Source organism: Homarus americanus, unplaced genomic scaffold, assembly GCF_018991925.1.
Source record: "Homarus americanus isolate GMGI-L3 unplaced genomic scaffold, GMGI_Hamer_2.0 scaffold30535, whole genome shotgun sequence".
Classification (NCBI taxonomy): Eukaryota; Metazoa; Arthropoda; class Malacostraca; order Decapoda; family Nephropidae; genus Homarus; species Homarus americanus.
This window is the reverse complement of record NW_024732440.1, coordinates 6,903,712-6,929,258: the sequence shown is the minus strand read 5'-3', so window position 1 is coordinate 6,929,258 and position 25,547 is coordinate 6,903,712. Positions and strand designations below refer to the sequence as shown.

The following is a 25,547-nucleotide window of genomic DNA, read 5'->3' as shown; positions in this document are numbered from 1 at the left end:
ATCTATTCTCCTGCATCCCCTAAATGGAGGAGGGAGGGTGAAGAGTCAGTTTATATAGGCACCTCCAAATTTACCTCCATCAATTCTCTCCTCCCCCTCCTCCCTCCCTCCCTCCCAATGAGGTCGCTCAGTTCATTATCATCCTGACCACAGATTCTCAAAGTTCCTTACGTTGACATATCTCTCTCTCTCTCTCTCTCTCTCTCTCTCTCTCTCTCTCTCACTAGTGATGCGAGAACGTATCCAACTCTCTCAATTTCAAGTAGAGGCCCAAAGCTAGAGGCTAAAATGGCGTCTGAATTACACCGAGACTCTCCCTTTAGTTAGGCGAGACCTTTTATGCCGTATTTGGACTTTGGTTCATTGTGAGAGGCATGGAAGGGGAGGAGGGGGGACTGGAAGAGGAAAGGCGGTAGAAACGGAAGGAGTAAAGTAAAAATGAGGTAGGAAAAGGATGGGAGATGGTGGAAGAGAAGCGTGGTAGTAATGAGAGACTTGTAAGATCATGATCCTCTTTTGGGGGGTTGACAACCACGCAGTGAAGACCTCGTCATCATCTTCGTCATTATCTCTCTCTCTCTCTCTCTCTCTCTCTCTCTCTCTCTCTCTCTCTCTCTCTCCCTCCAACACACACCATCATCACCACAGACAATAACGCCATAGTGGCCAGGCCTCTCTCAACCACCACCGTTATCTCAATGGCCAGTACCACCAATACCATCACCACCACCACCGTCACCAGTACCATTGTCGACCCCTGACAGGTAGCGGGAAGCGTTGGGGGAGGATGTCACTGTTACCGCCGCCCTCTACCAATACCCTGAAATAACCGCTATGCCGCAAATTGATCCAAAACTTCCCCTCCAACACTGGTGCTCCCTCCCTTAACGACCTTTTTCGCTTTCCTCCCTCCCTCCCTCCTTCCCTCCTTTCCTACATGTTCACTTCTCTCCTTCCTTCCTTCCTTCCTTGTTCACTTGCCTCCTTTCACATTCCCTTCCCTTCCTCCCTACACGTTCACTTTCAGCATTCCCTCCACCGCCTCTGTCACGTTCCTCCCTCCCGTCCCTCCCTCCACCGTCTCACGCCCTTCCCTTCACACCCCCCTTCCTCATGCCCCCTTCCACGTACACTTATATCGTCTCCCACACCACATTTTCTTCCTTTTCCATGTGTTGACTTTGTCTTCTCGTGTGTCTAATGGTTTGATTGCAATTATATTTTCTCTATGGCTCCAGTCTCGTCATTTCTTCTTGACAATCCTTCTTTATCGTTTCTGTTTTCCTCGTCCATCCTCTTCTTCTCCTTCTTCAAACCTCCTGCAAGTTCCTATCCTTCGTCGCCAACTTCATCTCCTGTACAGAACCACCACCGTTACCACCACTATCTCCACCACTCCATTACCACCTCCAACACCACCATCAGAGCCTCCCACCTACCTATGTATGCATCTGCCTCCAGCCTATGGTCTTTCAACATGACTAACGACTGAAATAGAGGGAGTGAGGGGGAGGGGAGGGGGGGGGCGAGAATTTACTCATATCGTCGTTTTCCTTCCTTCCCTCGCCGCCCTCTGACCATCATATTAATAGGTAGGAGATTGTTCTTCCCTCCCTCCCTCCCTCCCTCCCTCCCTCCCTCTTTCTCTTCCTTTCCTCCCTCCCTACTTTCCTTTCTTCCCTTTCTCCCTTTCCTCCCTCTTTCCCTTTCCTTCCTTTTCTCTCTTCCTCCTTTCCCTCCCTCCCTTCCATTCCTCTTTCCCTCCTTCACTTTCCTCCCTCCCTCCATTTCTCTCTTCTCTCTTCCTTTCCATCACCCCTCCCTCCACCCTGGCTTCGTTTCCCTAGATCAACTCTTATCTATCTATGAGTCATCAATCCCCAGTCTCTCTCTCTCTCTCTCTCTCTCTCTCTCTCTCTCTCTCTCTCTCCCAGTCCCCGGTAGGTGGTCCCTGGACAGCAGGGTCTCGTCTGCGACCTCCCTCCGCTGATGGGATACAGGTTTACCAACAAGACACAAACTCATTATATCCAGGGTATTGGCTGGCCGTGACGCTCTTTCGGGGGGTGCAACGCCAGGCCAAGGGGATGACTGATCCATGATTGGTTATTGAGCTTGTTCCGTGATTGAGCTTGTTCCGTGATTGATCTTGTTCCGTGATTGTCCACCTGATTGGTTATTGTGCTTGTTCCGTGATTGATTTTTTGATTGGCTATTGATCTGGTTCCGTGATTGATCATCTGATTGGTTATTGATCTTGATCCGTGATTGACCACCTTAATCTGGTGTAAATTGACGGAGAGAAATAGTTGAGTGAGAACCGCTGTACAGTAGTAACAGGTAATTTGATTTAGTTATTCATTGTGTGATTGATTATTGATTTACGGTAGTTGACCACCTGATTGATCATTAATCTCGGTGGGTTGATTAGAGAGCTGGATATTCGCTCAATAGTTTGGTGACCGAGGGTGGATTTGGTTAGGTTAGGTTAGGTTAGGTTAGGTTAGGTTAGGTTAGGTGAATATTTAAATGATGTTGGTACGTGTGCCTTGGGTCACACACGTGTCGTGATATGGTGTATGCATGTCTTGATGTGGGCAGGACACGTGTCTTGATGTGGGCAGGACACGTGTCTTGATGTGGGCACGCTTGATGGGATGGACGCGTGTCTTGGGATGGACGCGTGTCTTGGGATGGACGCGTGTCTTGGGATGGACGCGTGTCTTGGGATGGACGCGTGTCTTGGGATGGACGCGTGTCTTGGGATGGACGCGTGTCTTGGGATGGACGCGTGTCTTGGGATGGACGCGTGTCTTGGGATGGACGCGTGTCTTGGTCAATTCTAAAATCACTTTCAATTCGAATATACAACAAACACCATTAATATACATTCTTGTGGCACTCGATAGTGTGGCCTTAAGGTGTACTTGTGGCCCTCGATAGTGGTGTGGCCTTAAGGTGTACTTGTGGCCCTCGATAGTCTTGGTGGCCCTGAAATCTCGTGGCCTCTACGTCTGTCTCCCAAGTGGCCTCCGAAAGTCTCTGGAGGTTAACGCACTGAATACCTCGCCTGATTCAATATTCTCAAAGCAACAATAGTACAGTTGGTAAAAGTTTACAGGGGCGCCAAGATTATTTTAAGTAACAAAGTTTCGGGTTTGGTCGGAAGCCTTCCATATGGGGAGGTGGGGGGGGGTTGTGTGTGTGTCGTTGAGGATGGTGGTGGTCTTTGTGATGCCTTGGTGATGATGATAGTGTTATACTATTACCAGACAATATAACCTCTTCATTATCCCCACGCACCTGACCGCCAACCACTTAAGTGCTATTGTCTATTAAGTCAGATACTCTCGTCCATTTCTCTTGTCTTGTTAACTCTACTATATGAATTATCTAATATAACTTCCTGTAATGCTATAACACGAAGGTAATATGTGTACTGTATCAATTAGCAGCCAGGTGATAGTAAATAATGTGAAAAGTAATAATGGTCAGAAAAAAACTATTACTCGGTTCCTTTCCTTCATTCGTATTGGCCAGGAGGAAGTTGGGGAGGAGATGTATGTGACGTCACTCGGGGTCTTCCAACTATTGGTAAACAGAGACACAACGAGGCACAAGTTCTGGAGAGAGAGAGAGAGAGAGAGAGAGAGAGAGAGAGAGAGAGAGAATCAATGAAACGTGTTGTAAAATAACCACACTCTTGCTCACACACACACACACACACACACACTCACACTCAACCACACTCACACACACTCACTTACCCACTCTCTACCTCACCTCTTTCTTTCTCCTCCCTCCTCTCTCAAGAAAATTTTTTTCCCTCCCTCCCTCCCTCCTCCCCTTCCCCCTCCTCCCCTCCCCCTTCCTTCCCTCCCTCCCCTTCCCTCCTTCTTCATCGACATTTTCCATTGCTTGGTTCAAGTTTATGTTCCTTAAGATTGATCCATGATGAAGACAAACAGGTCCCCCCCCACCCACCCCCCACCCCCACCCCACCCCCCACCCCCCCCCCACCCCCCCCCCACCCCACCCCCACCACAACGTCTTGAAAGGAGGATAATTATTCTCCCCCCTCCCTCCCTCCCTCCCTCCCTCCCTCCCTCCCTCCCTCTCTCTCTCTCTCCCCTCCCCTTCCCCTTCCCCCTTCCCTCCCCTTCCCCCTCTCCCCCTTCCCCCCTCTCCCTGCCCCCTCCCCTCTCCCCCCTCCCCCTCTCCCCCCTCCCCCCCTCCCTACCCCTCCCCCTCTCCCTACCCCTCCCTCTACCCTCCTACCCCTCCTCCCTCTCCCTCCCCCTCTCCCCTACCCTCCCCCCTCTCCTACCCCTCCCACCTTTCCCCCCTTCCCCCTCCTACCCCTCCTACCCCTTCCTCCCTCCCACCCCTTCCTCCCCCTTCCTCCTTCCCACCCCTTCCCCCCCCCTCCTACCCCTTCCCCTCCTATCCTTCCTATCCCTATCCTTCCCACCTTCCCCTCCTACCCTTCCCCCTCCCCCCTTCCCCCTCCTACCCTTCCCCCCTTCCCTTCCCCTTCCCCTCTATCCCCCTCCCCTCCCTCCTACCCCCTTCCCCCCTCCTACCCCTTCCCCTCCCCTCCCTACCCCTTCCCTCCCCCTACCCCTTCCCTCCCCTCCCTACCCCTTCCCTCCCCCTACCCCTTCCCTCTACCCCTTCCCTCCCCTCCTACCCCTTCCCTCCCCTCCTACCTTCCCTCCCCTCTACCCCTTCCCTCCCTCCTACCCTTCCCCCCCCCCTTCCCCTTCCTTCCCCCTCCTTCCCCCCCTCCTCCCCCCCTCCTACCCCTTCCCCCTCCTACCCCTTCCCCCCTCCCCCCCTTCCCCCTTCCCCCCTCCCTACCCCTTCCCCTCCCTACCCCTTCCCCTCCCTACCCCTTCCCCCCTCCTACCCCTTCCCCCCCCTCACCCCTTCTCCCCTCCTACCCCTTCCCCTCCCCCTACCCCTTCCCCTCCCTACCCCTTCCCTCTTCCCTACCCCTTCCCCTTCCCTCTGTCCAGCAGCTGTTGTGTGTTAGTAGATGAGGCGAGTCTGGTCTCTCTCTCTCTCTCTCTCTCTCTCTCTCTCTCTCTCTCTCTCTCTCTCTCTCTCCTCTCTCTCTCTCTCATGTCACGTAGGAGTTGCTCTTCACCCACCTCTCAATTTTATTTTAACCTCGCACCCTCCTCCTCTCTCTCTTCTGCTTCTCTGTTATTTCTAAGGCTACACAATTATACAAATGAGCGCTAGTTATTATTTTCTCTTACTCCTTATTTTTCTCTTGTTTATCTCTTCTTCTCGTTTTACACTCATACTCTCATCATAAATCGAATTATATTTTTCTCTTGTTTTAAATCTCTTTTATAGAAATGGTTAGTCAGTTTTTTCTCTCTTGTTAGATTGTTAAAACATCTTAATTTTCTTTTTCTCCTTCATTCCTTTATTTGGTCCTTTTCCTCACTTTTTTCCTTAATTAGTTTCTCTTTCACTCCTTTCCTGCATTGTTTTCTCTGTTTCTCTCTTTCATTCTTTTCATTGGTCTGTCCTTTCTCTCATTCATTTCTTCTTCCTCGCCTTCATAAGTGATGTCGAAGTCACGTCTTTCTTCATCCGACCTTTCCTGCAAAAGATTAAAGTCGTTTGGTTACGTTTTTTTTGTTCTGCGGAGAGAGAGAGAGAGAGAGAGAGAGAGAGTGAGAGAAAGAGAGATATATAAAAAAAAGAAGAAAAAAAAGTAGTATTTCATGAATCATAATGAAAGTGAAGTATGCATACCGAGGTTGTGGGGAGTGTCAAATATTAGCTCATCATTAAGGCTCAAGAATATGTGGATTTTTCGACAACATTTTTCAGTGTATTGCCCCCAAAAAATTAGACTGGCAAACAGCGGTGGATAGATGGTTTACCTTTTCGAATTTTATAATCAGGGTTTAGGTTTATTGTTATCTGTGGTGTGAGTTTTAAGTTTTTTGGGGGGAGTGGTTTGTTTGGGGTTTTTTTTTTTAGTTGTGTTGTAATTCTGTGTTGGTTTAATTAGTTTTTTATATTATAGTTCTGTCTGTTTTATTCCAAGATTTGAATAGTGAATGGATATAGCATTCACTTTGAGTGTATGTACGTATGTGTTGGAACATATATATTTTTTTTTCGTGCAGAGGTTTGACTTTTTTTTTATATACATGTCTAGTGATGGAAGAGTTAGTCCCTGTGCATATCTGACAAGGAGTAAACATACCACTTATTAGTTACACCCTCTTAAAAGTTCCAATATGGTAGTGAACCCATTTGACTTAGTTTTTTCTGTGTTGATATCCTTTATAATTACCATCAGTCTTCAGTAACTACTAAAGATAAAAGTCTGAAATTTTGTGTACTTATTTATTAATATTTACGCTGTTGTCTGACTAAATTTGAGGTGGATTGCATTTAATATACTCAAGTTATGGGTTGTTTTATAGGGTAGAGTAGACTAGTCAGTTGGAGGGGGGGAGGTTGTTTGGGGTAAGGATTGTACAGTAGCTAAAACAACTATCTGTGCAAGTGGGGGTCGATATGCTCCGAAATTTTACGTGTGACTAGTGACAGCCCTCATATACCAAAATTTATCGTCCATGGTCTCATATTGTTTCCCACAAAGTATGCACGAATAGTTGTTTTGGCTACTGTACTTTTGTGTGAATGCTAATTTTTCTTACGTTTCTTATCGTTTTCTTTTGTTTTTGTTATTGTTTTTCTTATTTTTACGTTTATTGTGTTTAGTGGTGTTAATGATACTTTAAAAACAAATTATCGATGTTTTTCCATTTATTTTCCCGCTTTTCTTGGTATTTTTATTCCAGTTTCTGCTTTGTTTGACTTTTATTACTGTCTTTTGGGTACTACTAATTATTTTTGTTTATTACTTGTATGTATTTTATTATTATTGATTTTATTATATTAGTACTCAAAATAATCTTCCTCGAATTTGTGTCCACTGATATTTTTTACTCTTTTTGCTGTGCCATTCGGTACTGTTTTTGTCTCCATTCTCGATGTTATTAATACTTGTTATTTATTAGCATTACGCTTGTTATTACCATTACTGTTATTGATATATATTAATCAATCTGTGATTGATGCCCGTATGACTTTCTTTTTTATTTCTTTTACTTCTTTGCTTCTCGTATTATTTTTTATCATCGTTCTTGTGTAATGTGTTCGTCGGTTTTCTGTTTAAAGCGTCTTCGTGTATGTTCACTCCTGTGTGTGTGTGTGTGTGTGTGTGTGTGTGTGTGTGTGTGTGTGTGTGTCAGTCAGTCATTCTTACACATCTCTGCTTCTAGGAATATACTCGTTCACGTTTTTACGTATTCTTGTGTAGGTGAAAGATAAAAGGATATTATTATTATTATTATTATTATTATTATTATTATTATTATTATTATTATTATTATTATTATTATTATTATTATTATTATTATTATAGTAACGGTGATGAATGATGAGGATAATGGTGATGACGGTGAAGAGGCAGTGATTGTGACGTAGAATGTTGTAAATATTTTGATTGGATATGAGAGATGTTGAATGAAGTATTTAGCTTAGTTATTTTGTTCTCTTTACGTGTTATGGTGATTAGATGTTTTTTTGTCTTTTCATGAATGAGGAAGATTAAGTCAGTTTTGTATCGGAATATTTACTTTTATTCTAATATTGGATTTTGATTTTGAGATTAAGCAAAAATTGTATACTTCATTTTGGTTAATTGAATGAAATGCTTAGTTAAATTTATTATCCATATTTAATAATTGGTTTTAAGTATTATTGTGAATCAACTTTGGTGAGTTGAATTCACTCGGAGTGTAAGTTATAGTGATAAGTTAATATGCCTTCCTTAATGGTAGTTCTTCGTCAGTGAAATATTAAAAAAAAAAATAAAATACATATTAGCGAAATCTCATTTGAGATTTTCAAAGGAATTAAGTAATTTTTCTCCCAGCGTAGTGCCTAAAACTGGATTTTAGTCCAAACGACTTAATTACTTTACATATTTTTAGAGAGATCAAAGGTGAGGCTGCCGACTCAAGATCTTATTCCTCTCCAGCTCGCTCTCCCTCAACCAAAAATTCTTTCTCACTATTTTTCTTATATCTCCTGAACCAAAAATCGACCTTCACTTTTCTCATTCCCAAAATTTTTACTCTTCGTTTGGAATTGAACTATTTCGTGTCAACTAATGCCCATGGCGGTGAAAATAACTTAAGAGTGTGATTTATTTTTCTTATGACCCTGAAACGTGATAACTCGTCCTCCTTCGTCCCCCAGAAATAATGTTGCGATTAAGATAAAAATAATATATATATATATATATATATATATATATATATATATATATATATATATATATATATATATATATATATATATATATATATATATATATATATATATATATTGCGCTTGCGTTGAATTTTCTTGTAATCTGGTAACATGAACACCTTTCGTCTCTCTCTCTCTCTCTCTCTCTCTCTGTCTGTCTGTGTGTCTCAGTTAAAGACGAAAGTGGGTTTGGGACCGCCACCCGCACCCTCCCTTTCTTCTCCCCCGTCGAGTTATATTTACCCGTAATATTAAAGGTTAGAGCTCAAACATTCTCCCCGTGATGGCAGCGCTGCAACCATCAACCTCAACCTCGCTCATCAACATTTGCTCTCCTCCTCCTCTTCCTCCTCCTCGGGGTTTACAGCAGAGGTAGTGAGAGTCAACCTCCTGACACATGTTCCTCCAGATCACCAGTGCCCAGGGTGACTTGAGGACTTGCCTATGGTAAACATTTGTCACCAGGAGAGACTGTATTCGTGTCACGGAGTCTCTCACCTTGTATGTCTTCTCATTAACATCTACGTCAGGGAGTCTTATGGTCGTCTAACATGTGATTGTGACTGTCCTCGTCAAAGTGGCTCTGTTTACATCTGGTGGCCCAAATATCTGGCCCTCTAAATGTAAATCTACGTGGGGTAGTTTTTTTTTTTTGCAAGCGTTTACACGAAAGAAAATATATTCATTTTCTTCTTGTGTAAGTTTTAAACACTCGTGTCAATGTATATCAATTTATTTTAACTAATGTCGTCTGAAATTAAATTGAAGTTCATCGTTGATATTAAGATTAACTCTCTGCTTCAGTCGCCATAGACAACTGCGTCTGTGTATATATTCTTAGTTGAGGATATTCTACGTTGCAAAGACGTCTGATGTTCCCTCGAGTACTATTATGACGTGTGTGTGTGTGTGTGTGTGTGTGTGTGTGTGTGTGTGTGTGTGTGTGTGTGTGTGTGTGTGTGTGTGTGTGTGTGACAACACTTAAGACATCTTACATTTAAAACAAATACTGTTTTAATACCTCGTATCAATGTATTAAAGTTTTGCATAACTGTATTAAAGCTTTGTATCACTGCCAAGGCCATGTATCACTGTGTTAAAGCTTTGTACCACTGTATTAAAGTTTTGTATCACTGTCAAGGCCATGTATCACTGTGTTAAAGCTTTGCATCACTGTATTACAGCTTTCTATCACTGTATTAAAGCTTTATATCTGCATTAAAGATTTTTATCACTATTAAAGCTTTGTATCACTGTATTAAAGCTTTATATCACTATATTAAAGCTTTGCATCACTATATTAAAGCTTTGCATCAAGGTTTTAAAGCTTTGCATCACTGTATTTAAGCTTTGTATCAATATTAATGCCCTATAGCATTGTATTAGAACTTCGTATCACTGTATTAAAGTTTTGTACCTGAATCCTGAAACTTTGTGATTACATTCTTGCTTTTGTACCGACGTCTGTTAGTTTGTTTTTTTCCCTCTCTCTCGTGCATCGATTTCTGATATTCGTCACAAGTTGCGTGTTTGAACCTCGTGTGATTTGTGATTTTATTCTTGTTTTGGGGGGATCTAACAGCTGTGTGTTTTCCCCGTTCCCTGATGCATCGATTTTCCTCGTCGTTCGTTTACCAAGATTTAAATCATCGGAATGTTGACACAGCCCCCAAACGTAGCCCTAAGTCCTAGACAGAGCATCATCCCTAGACACATCCCCAAATCCTAGACACAGCCCCAAACTCTAGACACAGCCCCAGGTAAAGAAGACAAGACTTACGGAAGCGTTAATCTCAATATAGTTCTACCTCACCAAGATCCTCTCAGGTCCTCGCCACCATACTATCTGCCATACAGCACTAAGCCCAGAACCCTGAGCCCTGATGATCTGACAGTGAGCTGGAATTTCTAGCTTCTTTTGCTGTATTATCTGCCAGAGAGCTGCTGACCCTGGCCTACTGTACCGTCGTAATCCTCTGTAATTCTTTTATCTGCCAGAGCACTGCCACCATGTATACTAAGTAGCTCTAAGGCAAACCTAACCTAACCTAACCTATACCTATACCAGGGATCACTCCTAGCCGTGACCTTCCCAAAACTTTCCCTCCCTCCTCCTCCTCTCCCTCCAGACGTGCCTTAGTGTCACAAACCCTAATCTCTCATAACACTTGGCCGGACAAAGTAAAAACAAACACACACACACACACACACACACACACACACACACACACACACACACACCATGCTTCGGACACTTTACTCTTGGTAGGCGTGAGGGAAGTAAGAGTAGACAGCACGTTCCTTCACCTCCATCCCCAGAGGCAGTGGAAGTGAGGACGTGATTTCAGCTACTTGTACCGTGCACGCCTTTAAAGCCTGGATGGACCTGCCTCCCCCTCCCCTCCCCCCACTTAGACCCTCCTACACTACGTGGATAAGTAGGATACGTTTCGCAGGGTCTCTTCCACTCGAGTTTTTAATTCTTCTCAGATCTCCCTGTTGCACCTATACAAAAAAGAGAATGTTTTTCTATGGAGGAAGTTCTGGAATGCGAGGGGGTTCCGAGAGAGGAGTTTTTTGTATGTGTATGTGTGGGTATAGAGGAATGGGAGGCCGGTGAAGGAGAGTTAAGAGGTAGTAGTGGGGGAGGGTGGGGTGGGAAGTGGTCTGTTAGGTGGGTGGATGGATATATAGGCGAGTAGGTGGGTGGATGCTTGGATCGGTAAGTAGATAGGTAGTCAGTTAGCTACTGTAAGGTAGGCAAAATAGTTAGGTAAGGAAGGTAGGTAGGCCAGGTAAGTAGGTAGGTAGGCCAGGTAAGCAGGTAGGTAGGCCAGGTAAGTAGGTAGGTAGGCCGTAGGTAGGCCAGGTGAAAGGTAGGTAGGCCAGGTAAGTAGGTAGGTAGGCCAGGTAAGCAGGTAGGTAGGCCAGGTAAATAGGTAGGTAGGTAGGTAAGGTAAAGTAAGCGGGTCGGTCTACATTTCTAAGAGAAGGAAGTTGCTTGGACTCCTTATGTTCCCCGTGTGTGGTGATGACAAAGGTGGAGGCTCCCTTTGGCAGACGGGTCGTGGCAGAAGGGTCGTGGCAGGTACTTTTAAAGACGGTAGCATTATCCGTGTCGAGGGGTGGTAGTGGTGGGGGCGGGGGGGAAGAGAAGTGTGTTTACTGTGAGGTCGCCTTCAACTCGACCCCATACCACACGGCGGCCCTGGTAGATGATGGTGATAGTTGTGGTGGTAGGTGGTAGTGGCGAGGGTGGTGGTGGTTGTAATTGCGGTAGTAGTGGTGGTTCACTGTCGCAAAGCTTTCCATTTTTTTTTTAATTCTACTCCTTTCATCTGCAGAAATAAGCTATTTTTGTATACATTATTAAAAGTAAAATTCATTCCCTTAGATCATTATTAGTTGTTATTTTTATTATATCTGCTGTTGCATTTTATTTAACCGTTTGATGGTAAAAAAAAGAAAGAAAATACCATGTTATTCATAGCTGCCCCAACGCCAGTCTCCGTGCATTTAATTCGAGGCAGAAAACCCCGCTGCAATTTCTTCTTGACATACCCCTCTCCTATCCTCCTCCTCTCCACTCCTTCTCCCCTCCATCACCCTCCTCTTCCTTCCCTCGCCCCTCCTTTTCCCTCCTGCCCTCCTTAACCTCCCTCCTTAACCTCCCCTCCCTCCCTAAACTACCCTAACCTCCCTCTCCTAACCTCCTCTCCACCTCCTCCCCACCTACCCTCCTCCTAACCTCCTCCCCTAACCTCCCTCTCCTAACCTCCCTCTCCCTAAACTCCTCCCCTAACCTCCCCTCTCCCCTAACCTCCCCTCTCCACCTACCCTCTCCTCCCTTTGCCTCTCCTCCTCTTTACCCCCTCCCTCCCTCTGACCTCCTCACCCAACCCCCCCCTCACCTCCCCAGCCCCCTCACCTCCCCAACCCCTCACCTCCCCCCAGCCCACTCAGGACCTCCTCCTCGCACCTAGTGGCTCTCGCTATTCATCTTGTATCGCAGTTGATCTTTAATATCACCTCTGGGTGTTCATCCCGCGTTCCTCTTACCTCATACAGTTATAGATTTATTGAATAATAATGTTGGCACTTGTATTAATGTTGTTGCTCTCTCTCTCTCTCTCTCTCTCTCTCTCTCTCTCTCTCTCTCTCAAGTAGTCTCCTCCTCCCTCCACTCCCTCCTCCCCCTCCCTCCTCCCTCCCTCCTCCTCCCTCCCTCCCTCCTCCTCCTCCTCCCTCCCTCCTCCCTCCCTCCCTCTCTCTCTCTCTCTCTCTCCCTCCCTCCCTCCTCCCTCCTCCCTCCCCTCACGTAGTCTCCTCCTCTCCCCATCACGTGGTCTTCCTCTTCTTCCTCTCCTCCTTCCTCCCTCTCTCCTCTTCTTCCTCTCCCTCCTTCCCCTCCCTCTCTCCCTCTTCTTCCTCTCCTTCTTCCTCTCCTTCCTTCCCTCCTCTCTCCCTCTCGTAATCTCCCTCACTCCCTCTTCCTCTACCTCTCTCCTTCGTAGTCTCCCTCTTCTTCCTCTCCCTTCTTCCTCTCCCTCCTTCCCTCCCTCTCTCCCTCTCGTAGTCTCCCTCTCTCCCTCACGTAGTCTCCCTCTCTCCCTCACGTAGTCTCCCTCTCTCCCTCTTACGTCTGCCCATCACTGACACTTGACACTGAATGGAATTGGGCGCCTGTCTGAAAAAGATAATGACAAAAGATTTCTCCGTCGCGGTCCTTCCCTCCCTTTACTCCTCCTCTTCCATCTCTTCCAATCCCCCTCTTCCATTCCTTCCACTCCCCCTCTTCCATCTCTTCCTCCTCTTCCATTTCTTCCTACTCTTACTTTTCTCCCGTGTCTCCCTATACCTTATACTACTCCTCTTCCATCTCTTCCACTACTCCTCTTCCACTCCTCCTCTTCCATCTCTTCCTCATCTTCTTCCTCTTCCATATATTCCCTATCTTCTACTTTTGTCTCTCCCTTGTCTTCCTCCTTCGCCTCTTCTTCCTTCTCTTTCACATAATTACCCAACCTATTTTCACACTTTCTTTTCCATCTAAATCTTCTTTTTTCTTATTTCCTTCTTCTTTTCCTCCTCCTCCCACTCACTACCTCCTCCACTTCCTCCTCCACTCGCCACCCCTCTTCCACCCACATTCTCGTGTTCCATTCACCTTCTCATCCACCCATCGCTGCCTCCTCCTCCTCCTCCTTCTCCTCTTCTTCTCCCTCCTTTACTCACCTATTCGCCTCCTTCTCCTCGTTTACCCCCTTCTTCTTCTCATTGCTGCTTCCTATTCCTCCTTTCTATTGTCTATTGCCCTTCTTCCCACAAATGCCTTCTCCTCGTTTTCTTCCTCTTCGTTTTCCTCTTCCTTCCCCTCCTCCTCCTCCTCCTCCTCTTCTCCCTCCTCCTCCTCCTCTTCGCCTCCTCCTCCTCCTCTTCTTCTTCCTCCCCTCCTCTTCTTCTTCCTCCTCCTCCTCCTCTTCACTTCTTCCTCCTCCTCCTCTTCTTCCTCTTCCTTCCTTCTCCCCTCTCCTCCTCTTCCTCCTCCTCCTCCTCCTCCCTCCTCCTCCTCCTCCTCTCTTCTTCTTCCTCCTTCCTCTTCTTTCTCCTTCTCTTCTTCCCAAAATAAAATGATGGAGGGAAGGCAGGTTAGCGAGGTGACGGAGTGGCTGGCTGATCGATTTTATGTCGGGGGAGGAAGGGAGGAGATGAGGGGGGGGAGGAAGAGGGGAGGAGGAAGGGATGAGATGTGGAAGAGGAAGGGAGGAGGAAGGGATAAGATGGGGAGGAGGTGGGAGAGGAAAAAGGGAAGAGGAAGGGATGAGATGAGGAGGAGGAAAGGATGAGATGGGAGATGGGGAGGAGGAAGGTACTCTCTCCCTCTCTCTCTCTCTCTCTCTCTCTCTCTCTCTCTCCATTTTCTCCTCGTTTCTCCTCACCTCTCCCCCCCCCCCACTCTCTCCCTCTCCTACCCTGGGCCTCTCACTAATGAACCTCTTACCTTGTTGGGATTCTTACCTCAATTCACCTCTTTCAAAATTGCTCTCGATTCTCTCGTTATTATTACTCCCCCTCTTCCTCTGTGGTCAGCTCTCAATAAACGTTCGTATCATCAATAAACGTTTGCTTCATCCATAAATGTTCGTATCATCAATAAACGTTCGTATCGTCAATAAACGTTCGTATCATCAAGAAACGTTCGTATCATCAAGAAACGTTTCCTTCATCCATAAATGTTCGTATCATCAATAAACGTTCGTATCGTCAATAAAAGTTCCTATCGCCATAAACGTTCGTATCATCAATAAACGTTCCTATCATCAATAAACGTTCCTATCAATAAACGTTCGTATCATCAATAAACGTTCGTATCATCAATAAACGTTCGTATCATCAATAAACGTTCGTATCATCAATAAACGTTCGTATCATCAAGAAACGTTCGTATCATCAAGAAACGTTCCTATCATCAATAAACGTTCGTTTCATCAATAAACATTCCGATCATCAATAAACGTTCCTATCATCAATAAGCGTTCCTATCATCAATAAACGTTCCTATCATCAATAAACGTTCCTATCATCAATAAACGTTCCTATCATCAATAAACGTTCCTATCATCAATAAACGTTCCTATCATCAATAAACGTCCGGTCTTCAACGTTTATTATAGGTTGTTATATCCTGCGGTTCTTTATGTTTATTCAGATGGTTTATTCATGTCCAACTTTTTTTTTTATCTTTTAGTAATCACTGTGGGAGTTGTCCTTTCAAACGTTGCAATGAATAATTAACATTAGTTTTTTGGGTTGGCGTTCACTCTGGCGTTGAAATGAATGCCTGGCGTATTTTTTTTTTTGTACATGTCAGACACGTACAATGACATGTGTTGTGAGTTGTACGAGTCTTTTTGAAATGTGGGTTATGGTGACAAACGTTTACATTAACGTTTATTGATGTGGGTTTTTTTTGTTACAGGTCAACGTTTCAATTGAAGTTCGTTGTGTGTGGAGAGAGAGAGAGAGAGAGAGAGAGATCCTTAGGGGGAACAGAGGGAGGGGGCAAAGAGAGAGCGAAAGAGAGAGAAAGAGCAGAAAGAGAGAGCATTATAATAGGAACTTAATGAACCTTTGTCAAACGAGTTCCTCAGGCGGGTATCGATCACGGGTCCCCGGACACACACACACACACACACACAGAACACAAATTACAACACCCTCAAGATGGGAAACTTTGCCTCTCCCAGATAATTTTCTAATGAATTTTTAATCGCCATTTATTCTTCCACAAATAATGAAGACAATAGAATGTCACCTTTAGTTCACCCCTGTGAGGTGTTTGATTAATAGATCACACCTTTACGTACCTTAACCTAACCTAACCTTCACCTGACTTAATGTAACCTAACCTATCCTAACCTTCACCTGACTTAATGTAACCTAACCTAACCTTCACCTGACTTAATGTAACCTAACCTATCCTAACCTTCACCTGACTTAATGTAACCTAACCTATCCTAACATAACCAGAAGAAGGGATAAGAGACAGCGGATAGAGACAAGAATAATAAAAAAAACCTGCCTTGGTGAGAGAGACAGACAGACAGACAGAGGTGTGCGCGTGTGTGTGTGCGCGTGCGTGCGTGTGCGTGCGTGCGTGCGCAGGTTTATCGTCCAGGGTTGTAAACATTACAAAAACGTGTTTATTGAACTCTCTCTCTCTCTCTCTCTCTCTCTCTGTCGTGAATCTAATGAATATTTGACAACATTGGATTTTTCATCATTCACGGCCGTAGACATGGATATATATCAGCTGTTTATTTTTTTACATATTACTTTCTTTTGTTATGTTATGAGTGTGATGTATTAACCGCGTCTCAAGGCCTCGCTCATGTATAAATTAAACCTCTTATCGATGTGGTGAATAATGTCTTTGTTACGTGGCTTTACCTTCCCAGATCTATTGTGGAGTTACGTTAGTCATTTTATTTTTTCTCGGTTGAAGCACCAAATTATCTGTTTCGTTCTCGGCATTATACTAGGTCTTGGTATGGTTGGGGTCGTATTTTGATGTGTATTTAATTAACTTGAGGTCGTTTTAGGTTGTTTTTATTGTGTAATCCTTCCTTTGGGGGGGAGGTCATGTTTTGTTGTTTGAATCGTTTTTGTCTCTCTCTCTCTCTCTCTCTCTCTCTCTCTCTCTCTCTCGTGGGGGTTTGCGATATTTAATTGTCGTTTTCTTCTATCCGGTTTAATCAAATTTGGAGACCAGAGGGAAGTTGGTGAATCCCCTCTCCTTCGCCCCCCCCCCCTCCTCCTCCTCCTCCCTCCTCCCTCCCCTCTCCCTTCCCCTCTCCTTCGCCCCCCCCTCCTCCCTCCTTCCCCCTCCATTCCCCTCTCTCCCTCTCCTCCCTTCCCAAGTAGTTTCTCCCCCCCTCTCATTTTGCCCTCTCCCCCCTTCCCCCAGTGTACGTGTCCGTCACTTTTTCTCTTCTTACCCCTTATCCACTCTCCTCCCCTTTCTCCCCCTACCTCTCCCTTCCACTTCTTCCGTTCTCCCTTCCTCCAATTCAATTATTCTTCCTCTGCCTTTCCCACAATCCAGGTCACCTTGTCTCTCTTTCCCACAATCCAGGTCACCTTGTCTCCCTTTCCCACAATCCAGGCCACCTTGCCTCCCTTTCCCACAATCCAGGTCACCTTGTCTCCCTTTCCCACAATCCAGGTCTCCTTGTCTCCCTTTCCCACAATCCAGGTCTCCTTGTCTCCCTTTCCACTTTTAACCTCCCTTATGGTCTCCTATGGTATTTAACGTAAGGTTTGTACGTCAACAGCTGTTATTTTAACCATTGATTCGTGAGGCAACAGATGCTTTAACCTGTGTTGTATGAGTGAACACCTACTTTAATCTGTGTTGTATGAGTGAACACCTGTTTTAACCTGTTGTATAATTGAACACCTGTTTTAACCTGTGTTGTATGAGTTAACACCTGTTTTAACCTGTGTTGTATAATTGAACACCTGTTTTAACCTGTGTTATATGAGTGAACACCTGTTTTAACCTCTTATATGAGTGAACACCTGTTTTAACATGTTATATGAGTGAACACCTGTTTTAACCTGTTATATGAGTGAACACCTGTTTTAACTGTATTGTATGAGTGAACACTTGCCATAGATTACCTCACCTGCTTTGAGTATAACTGAAGGTAGCATGAAACACTTTCTTAAAATATTTCAATCGGTTGACTTAAGAATAGCTGAGAATAGCATCAGACACTTTCTAAAAACATTTCAATCTCTTCCTAAGTAGATCAGGTTGGGGATAAGACTTTTCTCTTAAGATGTTAATCCTCACGTAAGTAGAGCGGGCTGGGATTAGGCCTAAATCCCTCTAATAAAGCCAAAAGTAACCAACTGGAACAAAGACACCTGACAATCACCCACCGTAAAGAGGGAGAATTTTCGGCCGTCTTCTTTGTGTTGTTGTTTTTTTCCCCCTACGAAGGTGATAGAAACTTTGGCTGTAGGAGAGGTGGTGTGTGGATGGTAGTGTGGTGTGTGGGTGGTAGTGTGGTGTGTGGGTGGTAGTGTCAGTGTGTGGGTGGTAGTGTGTGGTGTGTGGGTGTGGTGTGGTAGTGTGGTGTGTGGGTGGTAGTGTGGTGTGTGGGTGGTAGTGTGGTGTGTGGGTGGTAGTGTGGTATGGGAGATGGTGTGGTTGAGTGAGTGTTGTATCACCAGAGGGTTAACTCCACCCTCACTCCTCGTCCCTCACGGCTCCCAGGGATGATCCAACACCACACCTGTCATCAGCACCACACCTGTCATCAACGCCACACCTGTCATCCACACCCTTTCTCTTCATCGTTTATACCTCTTCCTCCCCTTCCATCATCATCTCACAATCTTTTACTCTCCTCCCTCCCACAACTTACATCACCACCCCACATGACACTCCCCTCACCTCACCACCCCTAACCCCTCCCTACCCTCACCTCACCACCACCCCTCACCCCGGAACACACCATTTTGTGAGGTGGCTACGAGCGGTTGCGTCGGGAAAACAGAATATATACTATAGGAAATGTATAGTTTTATAAGTTCATTCCCGGAGCGTTCGAGAAGTCGGAGTGAAGTCTTGTGTGGTTCCCGTTCGCATTCCTTATTTCCAGGAGAGCAGATTCCAGAAATTGGAAAGGGAGAGCTGGCTTGTGAGGCGGGGTGAGGGGTCTACCGTTGCCTGTGGGGAGCCCTGGTTGGCGTTGCTATTGAAATTTTTTTAAAGCCACTTAAAGGAACCACACACACACACACACACACACACACACACACACACACACGTATATTCTGTTTTTACTGTAGGACGTATTTGCCTTCTCTCATGATTTCCGATTTCTTTCCCGGCGTCGTTGGAGCAGAGCTGAGGAATGGTAGAATGATTGAGTGTTATGTTATGGTTAGTGGGGAGATGTATGGTGGGCCGAGGTGGTAATGGTGGTGGTGAAGGAGGGGTGTTGCTAGTGGCAGAGTAGAGAGCTTCTTGTCTCTCTGTCTGGCTGACAGACTGGCCTAAACCGACTGGCTGGCTGGTTGGCTGTCAGGAGGTGAAGCTAATTTAACAAAGTGGCTGTCATTGAGGAGACTGGAGAGTTTTGTGTCTTTGTTGAAGAAGACAAGATTTTAGGAAGGAATAATAACTGGGGAAGATTATACACCTGACCATCTGCTCTCTGAAGGTCAGGTGAGGTGCCGCAGCGGGTATGGTGGCTGCTGTACAGGTAGTCAGGGGAATATAGGTTAATGTGTGCTTCTTTAGAGACGTCTTACCTGTAGTGCTACAACTTGAAGAGCGTTACCCGTAGAGCTCCAGATGTACCCGTAGAGCTGCAGGTGTACCCGTAGAGCTCCAAATGTACCCGTAGATGTAGTAGTAGAGTAGCTGGAGAAGAGAGACCTCAACCTCTGTTACGTCACTAGAAGCTGATGGGAGCGTGTGTGTGTTTCCAGTTCCCCGTTTTCTTCCATTACAGAGACCACTAAGGATTTTTTTTTTTGTCATCAAACTTAGGGAAAAAGTTTAGCGGATAATAAAACAAAAATTTACTTTAATTAGTTTTTGGACCATAAACTAAAATAGACGATTGGCTGTGACACTTTGAGGCAGAGAGACTCGCTGTGTGCAGGACTGGGCAGCTTGTTTGGTTTACTTGTGCTGGAACATGAACTATCTGGAAGGTGAGGGGTTAAACTTTATTAATTTAGGAAAAAACTAATGAAATAGTTGTTTTTCTTATGTTTGTTACCTTTCTCCTATTTCCTTCTTCACCCGTCAACAAGTTGTAGGTGTGTGTGTGTGTGTGTGTGTCTGGAGGAGTTGAGTGGGAATATTAAGTTAAAGAAAAGAGGAGATAAAATGAGGGAGCTGGCTGTGGAGGTCACGCATGGCCACAGTACTGAGTGTTACACAGCTTCGCCTGAGAGTGGCGGCCCTTCACACACGGATCCATAAGACACTTTCTGTGGCGGATTCTGAGACCTCCATTGCAGGATGCGCTGCAGGATGACCAAGGGCTCCAGGACCCCCAGGAGGTCACGTGGTTTTGGTGGTGCCCCTCCTTCACCTTCGGCATGGGAGGGCATGGTGGTTTTCTGTGCCCGGCTTGCATGAAGCAGGAACGGAGTATTGGCGAGGGCTTGACCACCTTCTTGTCATCATTATCTTCGTCGATGTTTGTGTGAGAAGGTTTCACATTAAAGCGCCCGTGGATGACACCCGACGTGATGGATGTGTCCACAGCCCTCACCAACACTCCGATACTCACCAACACCCACCAACTTGACATATATGAAAATAACATAATAAAATTTTTAAAAAATCTGAGTTATTAAAATTTGAGATGTTAAACACTTGGATTGTCAGTTATAGACGATTGTGCATAATCTGTTCCATCTTGAGATAAGTGATGGTATGTTTTTATCTTTATACAGACAGGGAGTGACAGAAATGAGTGTAGTCTGACGGACAGGAACAGTGACTTAAATTCCCGCAGCTAATGTGTTGTTATTGTCCACACGCAGCTTAACACACCGACTAAAATCTGTTTGTTTGTTTGTCATATTGTTAGATATTTGTCTCTTTAAGTCCGTACACTTGTTTTAGAAATAAGTGAAAAAATGCAATTTAATGATTATATATAAGTGTTGGTTGACTAAAATTTGTTTGTTTGTTTAATTACTGTGTGTGTGTGTGTGTGTGTGTGTGTGTGTGTGTGTGATGGTCGAGGATGAAATTGCGAGATTGAAGTAAATTATATATCGCAAGATATCGTCACAGGTCATCGCCAACGACTACATGCCGCTGAAAGTACAACAACGAGGGTGACAGATGTTATATGACAGGTGTGTTGGAGGTTAATTAGCCACATACCAGGTGCTGTAGGTGAAGGCGAGACAACCTGATCAAACACCTGACCTGAGCAAATAACCCACAAAATGTGTCTGGGTTGTTCAGCCATACTGTTCGTGGAGGTGAAGATTAGATACAGTTTGTGTTCCAATGGTCACTCTCTTAGTGGTCAGTTGGTGGAATAATTATTACTATCCAAACAATACCGTGCTGAACGTCTAGTAATGGAAATATATACTGTAGCTATTGTTACTTTTACGAAAAAAAAAGAAAAATAGGTTTTATTTATGTTGGGACAAGATAAAAAAAGAATTGTTGAAAGTCTTGGTAATCCTACCATTTAAGTTGCCTCTCTCACTCTCACAAAAACCATACAAACTCCTGCACATCCGGCGGTCAGGACGATCCTGTAGGGATAGCCCACAGCATCTCCCTAAATCCCCCAAACACCAGGAAATTCCTGGGGAAAGCTTCAACGCCCGTGGTCCTCCGGGGGGAAGCCGGGACAATCGATTGAGTCCTCCGAACCACTCATTTGTTATTGTCCAGGTTCCCGCCAAAACAAAGCGCGCCATTGTTCGTTGGCGCCCTACCGGCCACCACAGCTTGGGCCCTGGATGGAATGAGAAGACATGACGGTTTTGAGGGGAACTGACGTGTTTGTCAGACAAACTTGAGGTGAGGAGGGGACGCCAGATTATTTTGGGGTGGCAGGTACTGTTTCTTTCCTGGTAGAGGCGTTTCGCTCTTGTATAGTTACACGATAAAAATGACCATGTTGTTAGCGCCTCAGGCTGATGAACCTGACGTGTTGTGTACGTTGAATATTGACTTAGAGGCGGTGGCCTGATGTTGACAGATCTTAGATGTTCTGTATAACGAGTTCCGTTCACCTTATTGAGTAACTTTCCAAACAACCTTTGGTACATATAACAATTAGAAAAAATTATAAAATTAAATGCAAATTCAAAACCACCGAATTGATTGATACCAAAATTAGCAGCACACTTGGTCGTCAGGGTGTGGTGACTAAAGTTCTTTCGGGGAATATAGTATCTCCTTAAATAGGATATTAATATTATATGACAGTTACAAGTAAGTAACGTTCTTCATTACAATACGTTACATAAGGAGACTGTGGTAGTGGTGTCAATTACTGTATTTATGAATATACAGGAGTTCCTCCAGCCGAGTGATGTCATCTCATTTGGGATCTGTTTATTCCTGATGAACTTACAACACCGAAAACAGACTTGAGTGCCATTGATGAAGAGATGAATGAGTAGACTTTTGTTTTGTATTCATTTACCGTATTTAGTTTTTCTTTCTTCGTTGTATTTCTAGTTGTACTTAAGAGGTTTGTTGTATCATCCACGGTTATGGGAGGAGAAAAAACTTCGATGGATTTTAAACTAGTCTTAGAAGAAACAGTCCAGAGGAACTTGGAAATACAAAGATGACGTGAATATGATTTTAGAAAGGGCATCATCAAGTAAACCAGAAGGTTGTGTGGATGACAGATGTGGTAACACTGGTGATGACAGATGTGGTGACACTGGTGATGACAGATGTGGTAACACTGGTGATGACAGATGTGGTAACACTGGTGATGACAGATGTGGTGACACTGGTGATGACAAATGTGGTGACACTGGTGATGACATGTGGTGACACTGGTGATGACAGATGTGGTAACACTGGTGATGACAGATGTGGTAACACTGGTGATGACAGATGTGGTGACACTGGTGATGACAGATGTGGTAACACTGGTGATGACAGATGTGGTAACACTGGTGATGACAGATGTGGTGACACTGGTGATGACAGATGGGTGACACTGGTGATGACAAATGTGGTAACACTGGTGATGACATGTGGTAACACTGGTGATGACAAATGTGATAACACTGGTGATGACAAATGTGGTAACACTGGTGATGACAAATGTGGTAACACTGGTGATGACAAATGTGGTAACACTGGTGGATGAGCAGATGTGGTGACACTGGTGATGACAGATGGGTAACACTGGTGATGACAAATGTGCAACACTGGTGATGACATATGTGGTGACACTGGTGATGACAGATGTGGTGACACTGGTGATGACAGATGTGGGTAAACACTGGTGATGACAAATGTGGTGACACTGGTGATAACACAGATGTGGTAACACTGGTGATGACAAATGTGGTGACACTGGTGATGACAAAATGTGGTAACACTGGTGATGAGCAGATGTGGGTGACACTGGTGATGACAAAATGTGTGACACTGGTGATGACAATGTGGTAACACTGGTGATGACAAATGGTGACACCGGTGGCGACAAAATGTGGCAACACTGGTGATGACAGATGTGGTGACACTGGTGATGACAAAATGTGGTGACACTGGTGATGACAGATGGGTGACACTGGTGATGACAAATGTGGTAACAGATGGGTAACACTGGTGATGACAGATGTGGTGACACTGGTGATGACAAATGTGGTGACACTGGTGATGACAAATGTGGTAACACTGGTGATGACAGATGTGGTGACACTGGTGATGACAAATGTGGTAACACTGGTGATGACAAATGTGGTAACACTGGTGATGACAAATGTGGTGACACTGGTGATGACAGATGTGGTAACACTGGTGATGACAAATGTGGTAACACTGGTGATGACAGATGTGGTAACACTGGTGATGACAAATGTGGTGACACTGGTGATGACAGATGTGGTAACACTGGTGATGACAGATGTGGTGACACTGGTGATGACAGATGTGGTGACACTGGTGATGACAGATGTGGTAACACTGGTGATGACAGATGTGGTGACACTGGTGATGACAAATGTGGTGACACTGGTGATGACAAATGTGGTAACACTGGTGATGACAGATGTGGTGACACTGGTGATGACAAATGTGGTGACACTGGTGATGACAGATGTGGTGACACTGGTGATGGCAAATGTGGTAACACTGGTGATGACAAATGTGGTAACACCGGTGATGACAAATGTGTAACACTGGTGATGGACAATGTGGTAACACTGGTGATGACAGATGTGGTAACACTAGTGATGACAAATGTGGTAACACTGGCAGATGACAAATGTGGTAACACTGGTGATGACAGATATGGTAACACTGGTGATGACAAATGGGTAAACACTGGTGATGACAAATGTGGGTAACACTGGTGACAAATGCGGCACTGGCAGATACAAATGTGGTAACACTGGTGATGCATATGTGGTAACACTGGTGATGACAGATGTGGTGACACTGGTGATGGCAAATGTGGTAACACTGGTGATGACAAATGTGGTAACACTGGTGATGATAAATGTGGTAACACTGGTGATGACAAATGTGGTAACACTGGTGATGACAGATGTGGTAACACTGGTGATGACAAATGTGGTAACACTGGTGATGACAAATGTGGTAACACTGGTGATGACAGATGTGGTAACGCTGGTGATGACAGATGTGGTAACACTGGTGATGACAAATGTGGTAACACTGGTGATGACAGATGTGGTAACACTGGTGATGACAGATGCGGTAACACTGGTGATGACAAATGTGGTAACACTCGTGATGACAAATGTGGTAACACTGGTGATGGCATATGTGGTAACACTGGTGATGACAGGGATGGTAACACTGGTGATTACAGATTTAGTAACACTGGTGATGACAAATGTGGTAACACTGGTGATGACAGATGTGGTAACACTGGTGATGATGTGGTAACACTGGTGATGATGTGGTAACACTGGTGATGACAAATGTGGTAACACTGGTGATGACAGATGTGGTAACACTGGTGATGACAGATGTGGTAACACTGGTGATGACAAATGTGGTAACACTGGTGATGACAAATGTGGTAACACTGGTGATGACAAATGTGGTAACACTGGTGATGGCATATGTGGTAACACTGGTGATGACAGGGATGGTAACACTGGTGATTACAGATTTAGTAACACTGGTAATGACAAATGTGGTAACACTGGTGAGGACAGAGATGGTAATAATGATGATGACAGACATGGTAACAATGGTGATGACAGATGGTGACAATGGTGGTAGAGACGAGAGGAAACAACATACGTACAGTAGGTATTGGGTGTAAACGGGACTGCCCAGTATGGGTCAATAGGCCCGCTGCAGCTTCCTCCATTCTTATGTTCTTATGCTTTGAAGGGGACTTGGAGTGTGTCAGAGAGAGAGAGAGAGAGAGAGAGAGAGAGAGAGAGAGAGAGAGAGAGAGAGAGAGAGAGGACACAATACTGTTTTTGACACAAGGACGACAGGTAAAAATGAATGTTTCTTGGCGGGAACACTAGCTGTCAGGTAGGGTGTACAGACAGCCGATGTGGTGTGAAGTCCCGAAATTGTCAAACATTGTTACCAGCCCGTTGATCACAGGTTAAAAACGTGTATTTCTTAAAGGAACATTGTACCTGTCAGAGAGAGAGAACGTGTGGGTGATTAACTTGAAGGTAGTTTTAGTGTATGAGGAGAGAGAGTTGTGGTAAATAAACACACGCTGCTGGCAACACATAAATATGAAAACAACAATTTTTTTTTTATTTCTTAGTCGTAATGATGACTTGAAGAAGGGGAAGAATGGTAGGCGTAAGGAGGGTAGGGGAGAGAGAGAGGAGAGAGAAATCTATATACAGCGGAGGAAGAGAGAGAGAGAGAGAGAGAGAGAGAGACAAAGAGACAGAGAGATGTTTGATGAGGCCGAGACATAGATCTGAGAGAG

At 44.8% G+C, this 25,547-nt stretch overlaps 1 protein-coding gene across 1 annotated transcript; it reads left to right on the top strand.

Moving 5' to 3' along the window:
• The first annotated feature begins 23,205 nt into the window (after positions 1-23,205).
• On the top strand, positions 23,206-24,543 carry LOC121868654 (cysteine-rich, acidic integral membrane protein-like). The gene is made up of 2 exons (XM_042369490.1): positions 23,206-23,954; positions 24,039-24,543. Exons 1-2 carry the CDS (start codon positions 23,206-23,208, stop codon positions 24,541-24,543), a joined length of 1,254 nt encoding a protein of 417 aa, XP_042225424.1.
• The last annotated feature ends 1,004 nt before the right edge of the window (positions 24,544-25,547 follow it).